Raw genomic sequence first — 19,202 nt, forward strand, 5'->3', positions numbered from 1 at the left:
AAAGAATGATTTTAACAGAATAAACAGGGAGAAAGAAAGAGTTTTCACTCACAGAATGAGCAATAACCAGAGGACGATGATACAAAAGCAATTTACAAGAGTACAGGGAAGAAGGAAACATTTATTTTTTGAGCAAATCATGGTTTGGAACACACCGGGATGGCAGTGAATGCATCAACTTCCAAAGGGAACGTGATAAATGTTTCAAGTAGAAACGTTTGAGGTTTTCACAGCTAAGGTAGACAGCAGAAGAGGAATACTAAGCGGATAGCTCTTACACTGACCAGGCAAGAGAATAATGAGTTATTGGCCTCCTTTGGGGCTGTTCAATTATTCGAATTGACAGAACTGCTTCAATGTTCACCACAATGGAAGAGAACAGTGCAAAAACGGGCACAGTACAAAAAACCAGGGTGGTTTTGTCAGGCTATGTCAGGTTTTTTTTTATTCCAGTTCCCTCCCCCCATCCCCCTCTCTGATGAAGGGTCTAGGCCCGAAACGTCAGCTTTTGTGCTCCTGAGATGCTGCTTGGCCTGCTGTGTTCATCCAGCCTCACATTTTATTATCTTGGTTTTGTCAGGCTGTTGCATTAGCCGGAGATATACAGATATGTGTCACTAGCTGTGTAATGAGGTGACTATCTCACTTAAGGCTTTGCCCAACATCCCCAGATAGGATCAGCCAATCCATAGGGAGGTGGGCAACTATCATGTGGCCTGTAGGAAGCATTCCCACCACTTTCAAGAAAAAATGGAACATGCATTTATACTATGATTTATCAATTATTCCCATTACTCCAAAGTCCAGTCACTGTGGTGGGTAAGTGGAGCAGTCTGAAGTCACAAATTCAAGAGTGTGATGGAATATCAGTAAGCTTTGCATAGTCAGGAAGGAGAGTAATACGAGCGTACACTAACTAGGAACACAAACGAAAATTGAGAGTTTTTTTTAAAAAGATACCTAGAAGAGAAGGGAGAGGCAAGAGTGGACACTGAACCACTGGAAAATGTGGCTAGTAATGGGGAACAACGAAATGGCAGAGGAACTGAATAGATACATTGCATCTGTTTTCACAGTAGAAGACATCAGCAGCATATCAGCATTTCAACACAGTCAAGGTGAATGTAGTGGTCATCACAAAGAAGGTGGTGGTGGGAAAACCGGAAGGTCTGAAGGTGGAAAAATCATCTGGAACTGAAGGACTACATCCTGTGAATGAATGATAAAAAAAATTACCAGATCATCAGCTTTTAAGTGGCATTCTTTGGAGGGAGCACATGAGCCAGAGCATCAGAACAATATCAACTCTACCAATACCCTCCCTAAAAGGCAGACATATCAACATCAAATCTCAAAAATGTCACCTTGAACAGTCACCTCCTTCAGTCATGTATGGGAGTAGTAGTTTAGATTACATGCTGAAGTGGCACCTGAGCATAAACACAAGAGTAATTACACCTGAGCCAAACTTTAGCTTTTGTTGACCGCCGTACTGAAATACCAGAGAACAGATCAAACAAAGTGTGTTAAAAAAAATTGGTACTGCCACTATCCTGGCCTCATTCCTGTTCAGGCTACGAATGCACTGCTTCCGATGACTGAATTTAAATTGGATGGCTGATTCAGCCACCAATACATACACAACTTTACGGAAGGGAAGAAATTACGAACACACCCTGTTGGCCCAAAGGGTGACTGGGGGAAGGAACTGACCTGGTTGGATGACAGTTCAGGTAGGGGCAAGGACACATACTGGAATTGGGAGTTGAGGGGCTTGTTGAACAATGTTCCAAACACGGTGCAGTGATACTGAGTGAGAGGTACACGTTTATTCTGGATTATATCAAGCCTGCCACTCTTCCAGACTGGTAAACTTTCAAGCTCTGTTAATAAGCCAGTCTGAGCGCGCACTAGGCTTCTGAGCATATGATATCAGTATACATGAAGGAAAAGGCAGTTCAAGAAATATATTTGCATCTGGCGTCAAAAATTTTATGATCAACCTGCTCAGAGATGTTATGACACACTGCTGGAACAGGTGGAACTTAAACCTGGATCTCCTGGCTCAGAAGTAGGGACAATACCACAGGCCTACAAATAGTCCCTTTCAATTGTTGATCTTAATTGATGACCACTAAGTACTCCCAGATTCCATAATAAAAGCATATAGTAATGAACAGCTATTCTATTTGAATTTTACCATTCTTATTTGGGACATCATAACATGGACCAGGTTTTATATCCTTAATAACTGACACACTGCAGCTGATTAGCTACAAGCTCCTCCTCTCACCCACTGAAAGCTCAGTGAGACTTTCAGGCATCAGCTGAATCTTATCACCCACAATTCAGCAGTAACTATCACAGGGATCCTCTTGTAGTGGAGAGATAGTGTCCTTATCCCTGAACCAAGGGACCTGGAGGTGCAGCTGTGCGTAGAGATGACAGTGTAGAGGGCAGCACTATGGCTCCGTGATTAGCACTGCTGCCTCACAGCACCAAGGACCCAACTGTTTGTGTAGGGTGTGCACGTTCTACCAGTGTCTGTGTGTTTCCTCTGCGTGCTCAGTTGCCTCCCACAGTCCAAAGATGAGCAGGTTAGGTAGACTGCCCACGCTAAATTGTCCATACAGTCCAGGGATGTGCAGGTTCAGTGGGTTAGCTGTGGGAAATGCAGGGTTACTGGGATAGAATAGGGGCCGGTATGGGTGGGATGGTCTTCGGAGGGTCAGTGTAGACCTGCTGAATCGAACAGCCTGCTTCCACACTGTACGGATTCAATGATTATTCTGTATCTAACCCTGAGTTGCCTTTGTCCTCAGTGTTTAATGGGGACAGAGTAGAGAAAGCTTTACTCCATACCTAACCCCATGCTGTACCGAGGAACGTTTCATGGGAACATTGTTGAGGGAGATTTAATCTGCGTCTAACTTATGGTATACATCTCAACACGAATGCTAGAAAAAGAGAGATAATTTGACTCACATGACAAACATTCCTCAGTTAATTTAGCTCAAAGTTCACAGGAAAGGACAGGTGGTTTCCGTACCTTATAGCACAAGGTGGCTAAATTAGAGGGTGACTCCTCCCTGACTGCTCGGATCTCAGCTGCTGGCACCAAGGTGAACACGTCCTGGATGGATGTAGCCGTGTCAGCCCAGAACTGATCCCAGAATGCATCATCAGTGGCCTCGACTGGCTGCAAAATACAAGAAACACGTTATAGAAACAGCATGGGTTATAATAACATCAAACTGAACCACTCAGCAGGGGAGCTGGTGGTAATGCCACTGCAGGGAGATCCAGGGACCCAGGCTAACATTCTTTAGGCATGAGTTCTGATCCCATCAATGCAGCTGGCAAAATTTGGATTCAACAAAATCTGGACTGAAGGGCTAATCACATCCATGATGATTGTTGTTTAAAATCCCACCTAGTTCACCCATGTCTTTTTGAGCATGAAATCCACCATCCTTACCCAGTCTGACCTGTGTGTGATTGCAGACTCTCAGTAATGCCTTTGACTCTCAACTGCCCTCTGGGCACTTAGGGATTGGCAGAAAATGCAGCGACACCCATATCCCATGATCAAAGAATAAAAATCATGACTTGTTTTGGGGAGTACTCCTTTACCAGAATTCCCATGGCATTTCACAACAGTATCTTCAAATAAAATCTGACACTGGGGGGAATAAGGTAAATTAGGATGGCTTAGTCAAAGACCTTGATATTAAGGAGCACCTTAACAAGTTGACAGGTGTATGGAGAAACAGTGTTGCTTAGCAAAAGAAATACCATTGTTTACAGCCAAGGCAGCAGAAGGCATGACCAAAAGTGAAAATCAGGGATAGGCCAGAGTCCGAACTGAAGGAACACAGCGTTCCCAGAGGGCTGGGGAAAGGTACAGTGCAGGAATGAGGCGACAAAAGGATTTGAATGCAAGGACAAAAATTTTAATATTGAGGTGGAGTCAGAACAGAAGCCAATGTGCCCAGGGGCAGTGGATGAACAGGACTTGCTGTGAATAAATCCTTGTTTGAAAGCCAATTGCATTCACCACACAACTAAGGAATTTGAGTGTAGCAACTATCATTATTTCAGAAAACAATTTCGTAAAACTATTGCACTATTCAGTGAGTCATGCAATCACAAAATCAGACCTCCAAAGCAATTCAAATTTAAAATTATTTCCTTGAACACGGAAAACAAGAATTGTTTTACAAATGAACTTCCCAAATAATCTAACAATGCCCAACCTAATGCAGCACAACAACTTTGTCTTTAACATTTTACAATATCCAAAGTCACTTCATGGAAAATGTAAACCAATAAAACCTGAAAGAGGAGGTATGATAATGGAAACTAAAAAAAAAAACAGGTTGAAGAGATAAGTTTTAGAAAGGTAGCCATGTGGTGGAGGTGCCGGTGTTGGACTGGGGTGGACAAGGTCAGAAATCACACAACACCAGGTCTTAGTCCTACTGATTTATTTGAAATTACAAGCTTTCATAGCCTTGTTCCTTCTTACACCTCACAACACCTTAAAAGGGTAGGGAGGAGGAAGGATTAAGGGTGGCAATTTCATAACACAAGGCTTGCACAGTTCAGGGCATGGCCAAGGAAGACAGGCAAATTGAACGGTACTGTCTAGAAGGCCAGAATTGGAGAAATACAAGAAGTTGCACAGGGGCATAGGGGAGTAGAGGAAGTTACAGAGTTAAAGATGGGTGAAGTCACAGAGGGATTTGAAAATAAGGATATAATTTTTAAACCCTTGGTGGAATGGAATCCAACAAACAGATGCACCCAAATGTCCACATTGACAACTGTTACATATCCTAATTTAACAGCTATTTTGTGAAAAAGTTTAACTCATTATGACAAAAATCACTTGTAAGCACTAGTGGGGTGAAAACTTTGTGGAGAGAATTATAAAATTGGAATGGATTACAACAGCAGTGGGCAATGTTTGCAGACCACCTTTGTAGCAGCCGTGAAGGGTAGTAAGATGTAAAATGGAGAGATTCAACTAGTATGTAGTAACAAAAGAATTGGTGCAGACTGTCTTACTCCCCAAATTTGTTGTACTATTTAATGAGATAATAGCTAATCTGAGGTCTAACTCCACATGACTACACAAACTAGGGCTACTTTCCTTGGAGCAGAAAAGGCTGGGCAGTGGGGGGGGCGGGATGGAATCAGATTGAGGTGTACAAAATTATGAGGGGTAAAACATTATAAGGAGCATAGCTATGTAGTCTTGTCTCTCTGGCTGAATTGCCCCAGCCCTGGACAATAGCCAAGTGAATCTATTCTGCACTCTTTCCAGTGCAATCCCATCCTTCCTATAATGAGGAGACCAGAAGTGGACACAGTACTCCAGTTGTGGCTCAACCAATGTCCTACATAGCTCCTTCATAATTGCCCAGCTTCGTACTGAATGCCTCAACTAATAAATGCAAGTATCCAATATGCGCCTTCATAACCATCCTATCCACCTATTCTGATGACTTCAAGGCTCCACATACATGCACATCAACGTCCCATTGATCTTCAGTGTTATCCAGGGTTCTCACAGTCATTGTGTAATCCCCAGCCTTGCCAATTATCCAAAAACCTCCCAAACATAATTGAAACTTCAAAGACGGTCAGGAGGGATGATCTTAAAATAATCACAAACACCTGGGAAAAGATGCAAGGAAAGCAATTCGATATAAAAGCTGACAACTCTCTCAGACCAGACGGCCTTCATAAAATTCCGAAAATCTTTCAATTCCATCCTAGGATCTTAAAAGCAGTGCAGCACAGATAGCAGATGCACAGGTTCTAATCTTCCAAAAAAATCCAGAGGATTGGAAAATAGCAAATTAAACACCTTTGTTCAAGAGTGGGTGAGTGGAGAGAATCAGTTGTTATTGGTTGGTTACTCTCACATTTGTCAATGGGAGGATGTTATAATCCATTATTGAGATCGTCATAGTAGGATACTTTAAAATAAATCCTGATCAGGCAGAGCTAGCATGACATTGCAAAAGGGAAATTGCGTATAACTAACCTAATAGAGAATTTTGACAAAGTAACATTCACAGTGCATGGTGTACTTGGATTTTGAAAAGCAATCTGATAAGATGACTTCCCAAAGGATGAGGCACAAGAGCACTGGGTGTAGAAGGGTGTACATTTAGCATGTATAAGGAATGAGTGAGCTGAACAGGAAGCAGAGAGTAGGGATCACTGAATCTTTCTCACGTCAGTATGCTGTCTCCACTGGAGTGCCACAGGGGTCAGTGCCAGTTCCTCAACTATTTACAATCTATAATGATCACGTGAACAGGGTGATTAGTTATATGGTGGCTACATTTGATGACGACACCAACATACATCAGAAAGTAAGTTGCTGAGAGGAGGTAGAGTGTATGTAGGAACTGGGATGCCACCCGAAGGTTGCAGGAGCAGCAACTCATATTCTGCTTGGGAACCCTGCAGCCCAATGATATCAATGTGGATTTCACAAGCTTCAAAATCTCCCCTCCCCCTACCACATCCCAAAACCAGCCCAGCTCATCCCCGCTTCCCTAACCTGTTCTTCCTTTCGCCTATCCCCTTCTCCCACCTCAAGCTGCACCACCCCCGCCCCCCCCATCTCCTATCTACTAACCTCATCCCGCCCCCTTGACCTGTCCGTCCTCCCTGGACTGACCTATCTCTTCCCTACCTCCCGAGATACTCACCTTTACTGGCTCCAACCCCGCCTCTTGAACTTGTCTGTCTCCTCTCCACCTATCTTCTCTTCTATCCATCATCGATCCGCCTTCCCCTCTCTCCCTAATTATTTCAGAACCCCCTATCCCTCCCCCTTTTCTAATGAAGGGTCTAGGCCCGAAACGTCAGCTTTCCTGCTCCTAAGATACTGCTTGGCCTGCTGTGTTCATCCAGCTCCACACCTTGTTATCTCAGCTTCCTGGTAAACCTCTTCTGCACCCCGTCTAAAGTCTCCAATCCTGCCTGTATGGTGGCGACCAGAATTGAACACAGTACTCTAAGTGTTGCCTAACCAAAGTCTTATAAAGCTGCCCCAACCTTCAGTTCACCTGGGCCATCTCCAGCACATCCCTCACCTTCCTGGACCTCTCAGTCTCCATCTCAGGCAACCAGCTTGTAACTGATGTCCATTTCAAGCCCACCGACTCCCACAGCTACCTAGAATACACCTCCTCCCACCCACCCTCCTGCAAAAATTCCATCCCCTATTCCCAATTCCTCCGCCTCCGCCGCATCTGCTCCCACGATAAGACATTCCACTCCCGCACATCCCAGATGTCCAAGTTCTTTAAGGACCGCAACTTCCCCCCCACGGTGATTGAGAACGCCCTTGACCGCGTCTCCCGCATTTCCCGCGACACATCCCTCACACCCCGCCCCCGCCACAACCGCCCCAAGAGGATCCCCCTCGTTCTCACACACCACCCTACCAACCTCCGGATACAACGCATTATCCTCCGACACTTCCGCCATTTACAATCCGACCCCACCACCCAAGACATTTTTCCATCCCCACCCCTGTCTGCTTTCCGGAGAGACCACTCTCTCCGTGACTCCCTTGTTCGCTCCACACTGCCCTCCAACCCCACCACACCCGGCACCTTCCCCTGCAACCGCAGGAAATGCTACACTTGTCCCCACACCTCCTCCCTCACCCCCATCCCAGGCCCCAAGATGACATTCCACATTAAGCAGAGGTTCACCTGCACATCTGCCAATGTGGTATACTGCATCCACTGTACCCGGTGCGGCTTTCTCTACATTGGGGAAACCAAGCGGAGGCTTGGGGACCGCTTTGCAGAACACCTCCGCTCAGTTCGCAACAAACAACTGCACCTCCCAGTCGCAAACCATTTCCACTCCCCCTCCCATTCTCTTGATGACATGTCCATCATGGGCCTCCTGCACTGCCACAATGATGCCACCCGAAGGTTGCAGGAACAGCAACTCATATTCCGCCTGGGAACCCTGCAGCCATATGGTATCAATGTGGACTTCACCAGTTTCAAAATCTCCCCTTCCCCCACTGCATCCCTAAACCAGCCCAGTTCATCCCCTCCCCCCACTGCACCACACAACCAGCCCAGCTCTTCCCCCCCCACCCACTGCATCCCAAAACCAGTCCAACCTGTCTCTGCCTCCCTAACCGGTTCTTCCTCTCACCCATCCCTTCCTCCCACCCCAAGCCGCACCCCCAGCTACCTACTAACCTCATCCCACCTCCTTGACCTGTCCGTCTTCCCTGGACTGACCTATCCCCTCCCTACCTCCCCACCTACACCCTCTCCACCTATCTTCTTTACTCTCCATCTTCGGTCCGCCTCCCCCTCTCTCCCTATTTATTCCAGTTCCCTCCCCCCATCCCCCTCTCCGATGAAGGGTCTAGGCCCGAAACGTCAGCTTTTGTGCTCCTGAGATGCTGCTTGGCCTGCTGTGTTCATCCAGCCTCACATTTTATTATCTTGGAATCTCCAGCATCTGCAGTTCCCATTATCTCTTATAAAGCTGCAACATGATAACCCCCCGGCCCTTGTATCCAATTCCCCGACTGGAAAAGGCAAGCACGTCATACACCTTCTTTACTACCCTATCTACTTGTGTGGCTACTTTTACGGAGACACAGACTTGAACCCTGAGATCTCTGAAACTACTTTCAAAACACTTCAGAGAAAACTCACTGGTCTCAGTCCTCAGATGAAAGGCTTAACTCATGAAAAATAAATTTAAAATTCAACAGGTTGGAGTTAGATTTTTGATAGGCAAAGAAGTCAGGGTTAGGAGAGACAGACAGAAAAGTGGAGCTGACACTGCATCTAAATGAGCACTTATCTTATTAGATGGTGCAACAGCCTGAAGGAGCAAACAGCGTACACCCAATACAGAACAGTACACGGATGGGTGAGCTGAGGGGCTCTATTGTGGTGACATTAAAGAGGAAGGAGCTCAGTTTCAATGGTCATCTTACTAAATCTACATCACAAATCACAATTATTCTGAAATCACTAAGAATCAAAAAAATTCACAACAGCAGAGGACCTAACACTTGTAAAATTCAGGCAGGGTCCATGCAACTCTGATACATTTGTTTTACAATGTTACTGAACAATGAGAGAAATGATTTTTATTTATTGTGTCATGCGTGATCTCAGGATGTTCCACAGTGCCTTGCAACCAATAAGCAATTCTAAATTGCTTTTAGAACTGTAGTCATTGCATTAATATAGGAAAGACAGCAAACATAATCGAATAATGATTATCAGATAATCTGGTTTATCAATGTGATGGAAAGATAAATACTAGCCAGGATACACCGAAGAATGTCCCTGTTCCTCTTCAAATGATTATGGGATCTTTTATGTTCAACTAAGAGTGTGGCTCTCTCCAGAGTTTAACAGCTCTTCAACAGACTAGTCCACCTCTTCCTGCCCCTGCATTTTCAACACCACACATGATGTTACATTAAATCCATATACAACAATGGGTGTACAGAGTCCAGACCAGGCCACTACATTTTCAGGGGGATGTGATGAAGATGTTAGAGAGGTTGGAAAAGATTCATGAGAACGTTTCCAGGAATGAGGATTAAGCGTACTGATTGAAAAACAGAAGAATTTGTTACAGATGTTCACCATCACAAGGAGACAGGACATGGGTGGCATGGTGGCTAAATGATTAGCACTGCTGCCTCACAGCGTCAGGGACCCAGGTTTGATTCCACCCTCAGGAGCTTGCACATTCTCCCCATGTTTATGTGGGCCAAGCTAAGCTGCCCAAACATCTGTAGGTTAGGTGCATTAGCTATGGGAAATGTAGGATAGGGGTTGGGTTTGGGTGGGATGCTCTTTGGTGGGTCAGTGTGGACTTAATGGACCAAATGGCCAGCTTCCACACTTTAGGGGTTCTGTGATTCTATGACAGAATAGATATGGAGAATGAAGTGATGGTGGAAGGGTCGAAAACCAAAGGATACAAACTTAAGGCAATTGCCACAAGAAGCAACTGCAACTCAAGGAAAAAACGTATTCATTCAGGCTGCAGCTCAGATCAGGGAAGCATTACTTAGCAGAGTGGTGAGTCATCTTTAATCAAAACCTTCAATACCGCAGTGAACAACTATCAAAAGATTAAAAAAGTGAAGAGTTGTGGGGAAGAAGGTGAGTCTGTAGGCCTAAGTGAATGCTCTTGTAGAGAGCCAGTTCAGACCAAGCAGGCCAAATGGCCTTGTTCTGTGACATAAACATTCTATAATTCCATGGAAGGGTCAGTTTTGAGCACGTAATAAGTGTGGAATTGCTGGCAGGTTCAGTCATTGATGTCATGTTTCTGGTTTAAAGCTAAGTTGAACTTACTTTGGTGTTTAATGTCATAAAATATTCCAATTTGCTTTACCAGAGTGACCCCAAGGCACATTAGAAGATTTTAGGACAGATGGCCAAGTTTAGCAAAAAAAAACATGGTTTTAAAGGATCATCTTCAAGGAGATAAGGGTGCAGTGATAAAGGTTGGGGAGACCTACAGCTCAACAGTGAGGCAACTGAAGGTACAGCTACCCATGGTGCTGTAATTAAGATTACAGATGCACAAGACAGCAGACTGGAGAAGCACAGAGATCTGAAAGGATTGCAGAACTGAAGCAGAATTTTAAAAATGAGGCTCAACTGGATCACAAGCTAGTGTAGATCAGCAAGCACAGGGCTGGTGGGTAATCTAACTGCACATCTTAAGAAAGCAGGTAGCAACAACTCACAAGGGGGTGTCAGCACTGTCGAGGTAAACTCTAGCACTCCGAAGTGCCACAAGCTGCCTTCATACTCTGGTCGTGGAGTGGCTGTACTTCGAAGTTGCCCACATGGAAACACAGTTTTCTCATCGCTGACTTTCACTACGACACAGAACTTACACAGTCAGCAGCTGCTAAACAGCTGGCACAAAACGGGTGAATTCAAAGCAGAAAGCAATGCAGCACATTGTGCATCCCAAACAGTTAGTCACTTGACAAGAGAAACCTGCTCACTGATGTCAGTGTTGTTTTTTTTTGGGGGGGGGGGGGCGGGCGGGCGGCAACAAAACAACACGCTCGCATCCCCAATTGGCTCAAGTGGATTGGGAATGGTGACAGCATTTGGCTCAGCTGGGATACCCGCAGTGTCAGGCCAGACAGTGAATAATGGCTAACTGTTCCCCAGTGTCATCCACAGCCTGGTTCTGAGAGGGGGAAGGGGACCTCACACATGCCTGACCCACTGAAGGAACCTTCACAGACCCTGACTCATGGGAGGGCAGGGTGTGTGACCCTCTCAGACCCTGACCCACTTGTATGGGGAAGGGGGTAGGGGAAACCCTCACACACCCTGACTCCTGGGGCGAGGGGTGGAGGTTCTGGAACATCCTCACACATCCTGACCCACTAGGGGCCAGCTCTGTCAGGAAACTGCATTCACCCAATATTTACATCGAGGGCCGAAGGGCCTGTTCTATGCTGTATTGTTCTATTGATCTATCCAGAAGAACCTAATACACCTGAATGCAGAGGGTCAGAGAGCGAGAACAATGGTCAATCCAACAATTTCAGGAAGGTTTCTGGCATGAATTATTCTTCTGTTTATGAATGTGAAGATTGTGATGGGGTGGGGAGGCTTTATGTGTGGCAGGGTCAGGCAGAAGAGTACAGTTTTCCCTTGCGTCATGAAAGGAGGACAGATGTTAATTAAATAACATCCAGCCTTCCGCTCTTCAGAATCTGTGACACAGAACTGCGCAATTAATTCAAATGGCAACTGGCACACAGCACATTTACACTATGCAGCACACAAGGAACTGTTTGCACAAATTAATGGGAGCAGACCTCCTACTGCTCTGTGCCTCCATTTCCCTGTCCCTTCTGTGGACTTCTACTGACTCTCACAGGGTTACATTTCACAAGTAGCTGTGGGCTCCTCTAGTAACCCACTGCCCACAATGAGGCCTCAAACAGTGAAGTGTTGAGTTTCTACTCAATCAAACCTTAACATCACTAGTTAATGGAATTCCCAGAATATCTAATCATGTGTATCCAACTACTCTACTGGTGAGATAGCACATCTGAGCCAGATTACGATATCCACACAGATATGTTCTGGCTCCAGTTGGAAAGCGGACAGGTTGAGAGCAGGAACCATGGCTGATTTGCCTCTCGAGCACCGAATTGCTGAAACTCCTCAAGGAATTTTTCTCCGTGTAAACATCCTCAGCTGGAATAATAACAATGACAAGGTTAGAACTGGGGTTGCTCACTGATGATCGCACAATGGTCAATCCCATTCATAAATCTAAGTCATTGAGGAGGAGATCATTCAGCGCATCAACCCAGTCAGCCTTATTCCCCATGCTATCCCCTTAGCCCTTGAGTGCCTATCCAAATTCCCTTTGCAGTCATTCATTGTCTTCGCTTGCAACCAGTTGTGGGCAGTGAGTTCCAGGCCTTTACCACAGACTGTGTAAAGAGGTTCTCCCTCTGATAGAGACAAAACACAAAGTTTACAGAAGCTGGATAACATTCAGACTGAAGCTGAGGAGTTGTAGGTAGCAAATCTACCACTGCCCTGGCATTAAAACGTTCAGGATTCGAAAGGGGCACGGTAGGATCAGTACAGAATAAAACCAAACTGTGGATGCTGAAAATCAGAAACCGAAAAAAAATGTTTCCTCGGTTTTGACGAAGAGTCACTGGACCTGAAACGTTAACTCTGATTTCCCTTCACAGATGCTACCAGACCTGCTGAGCTTTTCCTGCAATTTCTGTTTTTGATAGGGTCAAAACAGAGATTGTTTCCCCAGGCTGGGGATCCTAGAACACCGGGGCATTGTCACTGGGTAGGGGGCTGAATGTTTCAGTGGTGATGTGGCCAATTCTCCTCACTCACAAGAATTGCAAAAATATTTGCAATTCTGCGCCATAGAAGGTTTTGGCCTTCCATCATTTAATAAACCCAAGGCTGTGATTGACAGATTTTCAGCCTGTCACGGAATTAAGGGATATGGGGATCAGACAGGATAGTGGAGTTGATCAGACACAATTGTATTAAACTGAGCAGGCTCCTATTCCTTATGTTCTTAATAACCATCTGGAACATGAGAAATCCCAACAATCAACCATTCATCTTCAAAGATTTATCATTACAAAGACTCCCACCTTAAATATCATGAGGGTCAGCTTTAATGAGAAAATAAATGGCCTGGCTACATTCAACTTCTGGCTATAACAGTAGGGCTGAGACAAGTGGCTCAATGTGGCTTGGCTGTTGACCCGTTAGATTCAGTCTACGTGCAGAAAAATGAATTGATACAGCTGCAATAATATTCGAAAAGCACATTACATTCAAACAAGATAACAAAGTATGAAGCTGGATGAACACAGCAGGCCAAGCAGCATCTCAGGAGCACAAAAGCTGACATTTCGGGCCTAGACTCTTCATCAGCCTCTGAAGGAGGGTCTAGGCCAGAAACATCAGCGTTTGTGCTCCTGAGATGCTGCTTGGCCTGCTGTGTTTATCCAGCTTCACATTTTGTTATCTTGGATTCTCCAGCATCTGCAGTTCCCATTACTTCTGATCTACATTCAAACAAAGCAGTTTGCATAACAGTCAACCTTAAGACCAGAATTATTGTCATCTCGGGTATAACGCAGGTGCAGTGTGTACTATGTACAGGACACAGCACTGCCATTCGCCAGGTTAGGTTCAGCAACATCTCCCTTGCAAGGCAGCCAAGGCTCCTCCCCCATCCCAGTTCAGCAATATTAGTGTTTAAATTCGTTGCTATCTCTCAACCCCCACCTCCAGAATCAACACTGACAGCAATCTTACGTCATTGTCATCACTTGGTGTCTCCTCCCTACCTACGGCAGTTCAAGAAAAAAGGACTGCCACCACCTCTTCAAGGTTACTCAGAGCAAATGCAGTTGTCAGCAACACCGAACTCAAGATCAAAACTATCGCACCCCAGTGAACATTTTGGGAATGATGCAGAGATATGAGGAGACTGATAGGGCAGTGGGATTATTTTGCATTTGATAGAGGGCACTAGGGAGAGAACAGGGAAGTGAAGTTATTTGGGGGTCAATAAGTACTGTGGGTTGACAGTGGGGCAGAGGGTAATAGGATAGTTTGGGATTGATGCAGGGTTGGTGATTTGGTGGGAAGCAACAGGATTTAGCTCGGATTAATTCGGGAGAGAGAGAGAGAAGAATCCCAGGCTTAGTTTAGGATCAACAAAGGGCTGTTAGTTGAGGGCAGGGCCAGTGGGATTAGTTCGGGATTGATAGAGGATATGGGAAAGGAGTAAAACTGTGGCTTTAGTTTGCATTCATACAGGGCTTTGGGGAGAAAGTGGGCAGTGGGATAGTTTGGGATTGACACTGGTTATGAGGAGAGAGTGGGGGTAGTGGGGTAGTTTGGGATTGACACTGGTTATGGGAGACACTTAAGACAGCTCAAAGAGCAGGCACAGATACAATCAGCTGCACTGTGCTTACCTTGGTGACCCGGGTCTAGAGTGCGATAGCTACAATTTCTACAAGTAAACTTGGGTTTAATTTAAACTCTCTCCACCACAACAAAGAGAGAAATGACAGTTGAAACCTCAGACAAAAACACTTCTTTGAAAAACTGTTGATAGAAGGAAAAGTTTGTCTGGGATGGTCCAGGGAGCAAGTGATGGACATGGCTAAGCGATGCCACAACTAAAAGATTGCAGTCTGCTCTGTTGTCCTACCACATCTAGTCATGAATGGTCGTGGACAATCAAACATCTCACCATCAAGGCTCACAAATATCCCTAACCTCGATGATGGGTGAGCCCAGAACATCAATTGTCATCATCATCATCAGTGGTCTCTCACAGACGAGGATGACTCTCTTCCGCTCCCCAGGGTGTGTCCATAAGGTGGCTGTATGGACCACTGCATGATCTATTATATTTGAGGCAGGTTGTGGTCATGGGAAGAGGGTGGATGGACCATTGGTGTGGCAGCATGCTCTTTTCGTTGTTTACACCTGGCTTCCATTATTTTCCCCCCGATGGAAAGTCTCGAGATGCTCGAGGCCTTCCCAGATGCTCCTCCTCCACTTTAGACAGTCTTGGGCCAGTGTTTCCCAGGCATCTGTGGTAACGTTGTACGTGAACATCAGTGCAAAAGGTAAGGCTGAAGCATTGTCAACCACCTTCAGGTAGAACTGCCAAGTGTATGATCCACCTTGGTCTCCTCCTGAGGTTACCACCACCACCACCAGTACCAGTCTTCAACAATTCGATTCATTCTGCATTAGATCAAGAAACAGCTGAAGGCATTGGAAACTGCAAAGGCTACAGGCCCTGACAACATTTTAGCAAGAATACTGAAGACTTACTTTGCAGACCTAGTCACAGCCCTTAGGCAAGTTGTCCGGTACATCTATAACTCTGGCATCTTCCCAACAATGTGGAAAATTGTCCAAGTATGTCCTGTGCAGAAAAAGCAGGATAAATCCAAACCAACCAGTTACTTCCCATCAGTCTATTCCCAGTTATCAGCAAATTGATGGAAGGTGTCATCAACAGTGCTATCAAGCAGCACTTGTATAGCAATAATCTCCTCACTGAAACTCATCTTGGTTGCTCCAGGACCACTCAACACCTGTTCCCATTAGTCTTGGCTCAGATTTAAACACAAACAACTGAACTCCAGATTTGAGTTGACAATAACACAGTAATGGCCCTCGACATCAAGGCAGCACTTGACCAAAGAACCAGAGTAAAACTGGCTACTGGAAAAGTCCATGTCCACGTGCTGTAAGAACTGGACAACATCCCATATCATAAGTAACATCCATGCCACACAAGTGCCAGGCAATGACCATTTTTAACTACAGAAAACATAATCATCAGCCCTTGACATTCAACGGGCATTACCATCGCTGAATTTCTCACTATCAACATTTTGGAGATTGCCAGAGACTGAACCAGAGCCATCATGTAAAAACATTGTGGCTATAACAGCAGGGAAGTTGTAAATTGTACAAGGTATAACTCACTTCCTGATTCCCCAAAGCTTGCCCACCAAGGTACAAGTCAGGAGAATGAAGAAATATTTTTATTTGAAAAAAATGCAACACTCAAAAAGCTTGACACCATCCAAGTCAAAGCAGCCCATCCACCACTTTGTCCTCAAGGAGGACAGGACAAGGTGGTAATGTTTATTTTCTCAGTGGATGTAGACATCACTGACTAGGCCAGCATTCATTGCCCATCTTTAATTGTTAAGGCTCAGCTACATTGTAGGTCTGGAGCCACAGATAGGCCAGACCAGGGAAGGATGGTAGACTTTCAAAGAGGAAATGAACCAGTTTTTTTTAAAATGACAATCGAACATGGTTACCATTAGGATTTTTATTGAATTCAAATTTCACCAATGAGAGATTCAAACTTATACACTGACCTGGGATTCTGGACTGCTAGTCCAGAGACATTACTGCAACACCACTGCCTCCCCTATAACCTGCATCTTCTCAGCCCATTGTCTTTGTCTGCATCAAGTGCAGCAGAGTCTACCTGTCCAGACAAAAGGCACACACCAGGCTACGCATAATACAAAGCAGACCACTGCAATGCAAAACAGGATCGTACACAACAGAACGCTGCCACAGACTGACTAGGATTGATACAAACTGTAGTGATTGTAATGATGTCAGCAAGGTGGAGTTCCCTAATTGGGGTTGTTAATTTGGTCCAATCAGGGAGCCCTGGACAAATGGGTGTGTCAGAGGTTCTGTTCACCCTGAGAGCTGGCTCTGAGGAAGCTGGATCAGTGTCAAGGATGCTCCAGGTGTAAATAACGGGGGACTTGGTGACAGGACACCGGCCTCTGTGGAGATACTTCATTAATAAATGTTTCATCTTGTGGAGAACATGCAACTAGAAGCTATCAACATAAGACATCACCAGGAAATCAAACAGGAGATTCAGAAGAAAACTCAGAAAGTAATGAGAATATGGAATTCCGTCTCACAGGGTGGCTGCATGTGGGATTGATACACTTTGGGAGGTGGGAAATGGCGGAGCAAGAATTTGAGGGAAAAGGGAACTGATGGTTCGCATTACAGGCTTAGATGGGAAAAGATGGGAGAAGATTTGAGTTTAAGTACAGGCATGGGCTGGCTGGGCCAAATGGCCTGTTTCTGTGCTGCATATCCTATCTAAAGATAATATTTCAGATCCATGACGAGTTGAGTTAAATGGTTGAGGGGTAATGTAATTGTAATAGAAACTAAACAGATATGCCTGAATATGCATTTCTGAAGAAGGGACTAGGCCCGAAACATCAGTTTTCCTGCTCCTACGATACCGCTTGGCCTGCTGTGTTCATCCAGGCGACCAGCTCTATACCTTGTTATCTCAGATACGCCTCGAGGTTTACACTCAATTTTTATTCTGGCGTGGATTAGAAGGGGTTAAATTAAAGGCAGCTTCATTTCAGGTAATAATTAGTGTCTAATTCATCTTACTTATTTCCTCTCTCTCTCTAACCACTCCCCATCACTTGTTTATTAATAAACTATCGATATTAATAATATAGTAATTAATTACTGTAACAGCCTTGGTTTAATCAGTTGAAGCAGATAACTCTCAGTGAGACTAGTGGGGCCTGATCACATCAGTACAAACTGAGGATAAATTACCACTTTCAGTTCACTCCCAGTCAAGGGTGGGGTTCTGCAAACATAATGTCCCTGCACTATTCAAGCAAATAAGTCATTCATCAAAACCTTACGTTTATAAAGTGCTTTAACACAATGAATCAACCTCCAATGCTTCACAGAGCAAAAATTCATTCAAGCTCCAACCTCACTGGGGATGGTTCAAGTGAAAGGATCGGTCTCACTGCAGTTACTTTCAGGGCCACATGATACTTCCAAATTGACACTGACTTCTGGGCTCTCTCTCTCTCTCTCTCTCTCTCTCTCTCTCACTCACACACACACATCAACAATCTCTATGCTGACAGGGACTGATCAAGGAACACTTCAGTTTGACCTCTTTGCTGGTTTACAGCAAAACACAATCCCACTTCTTTGCTCCACAGCACTATCTTTTCGAATCCACTCCAACCTGCCCCTTCAAGACTAAGGATGGGGAATTTACGAAGTGAGATATCATCCAGTTACCTGTGCCACTCTCCCAAACTACCTCTCATGCTCTCCCCAGGCTAGCCCTGAGCTTGTAACTCTCTCTAGTTTTCTTATTTCCCCTCTTGCTCTCTTCAACATTAGTTTGTCCACGAGACTAACCCCCGTTGATGAAAACAATCTCTTAGAAACAAGGGAGTCAAGGATTCAGCGGGGCAGGCAAGGAAGTGGAAGTGGAAGTGAGAGCACAATCTGGTCAGCAAAGTTCTATACCTCATCACTTCCCTCAAACAGGCTGCTGCCTTAGGTCTAACACACTGCCTGTCCCACATCCATTACTGGATGAGCAAACATTTCTTCTAATCAAATATTCAGAAGAATGAAGCCATCATCTGTGGTGCCTGCTACAAGCATTGTTCCCCACTGTGAAATTATATGCCGATGAATCAAATTGTTTGCAACTGTGACATGACCTTTCTGACCCTCAGCCATATTGCCAGCCAGGAACGTACATGGTTTAGTTTCACCTCCAGAGCACTATCTGCGTCTCTCACTGCCTCATTTCATCTACCACTGGACCCACATCATTTGTTACCTCCAACACAGAGACTGGTAACACTTCATACTCTCAGTGCACAACAAGACCCATCCCACTAGTACCATACCCCAGTGTTACAGTGACAGACTCATCCCCATCGTTATATATCCACTGATATAGTGACACCTGTCCCTACCTGTCCTGTATCCCAGTGTTATACAGTGACAGACCTGCCCCCACCTGTACTGTACTCCAGTGTCTCACTGCACAAAAGGTTCTCTCTGATCATCATCCAGGTTTGGTGGGTGTCTGGAAATATATTGTGCTGAGTATTTTTCACAATTCAAATGACCACAGCATGAGAATGCCCACTACCCAGCAAGATATAGCAAGTGACAACTTTTACAAACAGCGTATACACATTACTGACAGGGTTAGTGTTGTTTTAGCAAACAGACTGATTATTGAACTGGATCAGAGAT

At 45.0% G+C, this 19,202-nt stretch overlaps 1 protein-coding gene across 1 annotated transcript in view; it reads right to left on the reverse strand.

The window, feature by feature from the left end:
• The window catches only part of LOC125463600 (protein HID1), a 113,900-nt gene extending 98,062 nt beyond the window's left edge, over positions 1-15,838 (reverse strand). The window contains exons 1-6 of the mRNA XM_059653560.1: positions 15,733-15,838; positions 12,108-12,272; positions 10,790-10,924; positions 10,559-10,670; positions 9,008-9,044; positions 3,050-3,199 (exon numbers count right to left, since the gene is read on the reverse strand). Of these exons, the coding sequence (XP_059509543.1) occupies positions 3,050-3,199; positions 9,008-9,044; positions 10,559-10,670; positions 10,790-10,924; positions 12,108-12,272; positions 15,733-15,838 (705 nt within the window). The remainder of the gene's footprint in view (positions 1-3,049; positions 3,200-9,007; positions 9,045-10,558; positions 10,671-10,789; positions 10,925-12,107; positions 12,273-15,732) is intronic.
• Positions 15,839-19,202: the final 3,364 nt, after the last annotated feature.

Source organism: Stegostoma tigrinum, chromosome 22 (assembly GCF_030684315.1).
Source record: "Stegostoma tigrinum isolate sSteTig4 chromosome 22, sSteTig4.hap1, whole genome shotgun sequence".
NCBI lineage: Eukaryota > Metazoa > Chordata > Chondrichthyes > Orectolobiformes > Stegostomatidae > Stegostoma > Stegostoma tigrinum.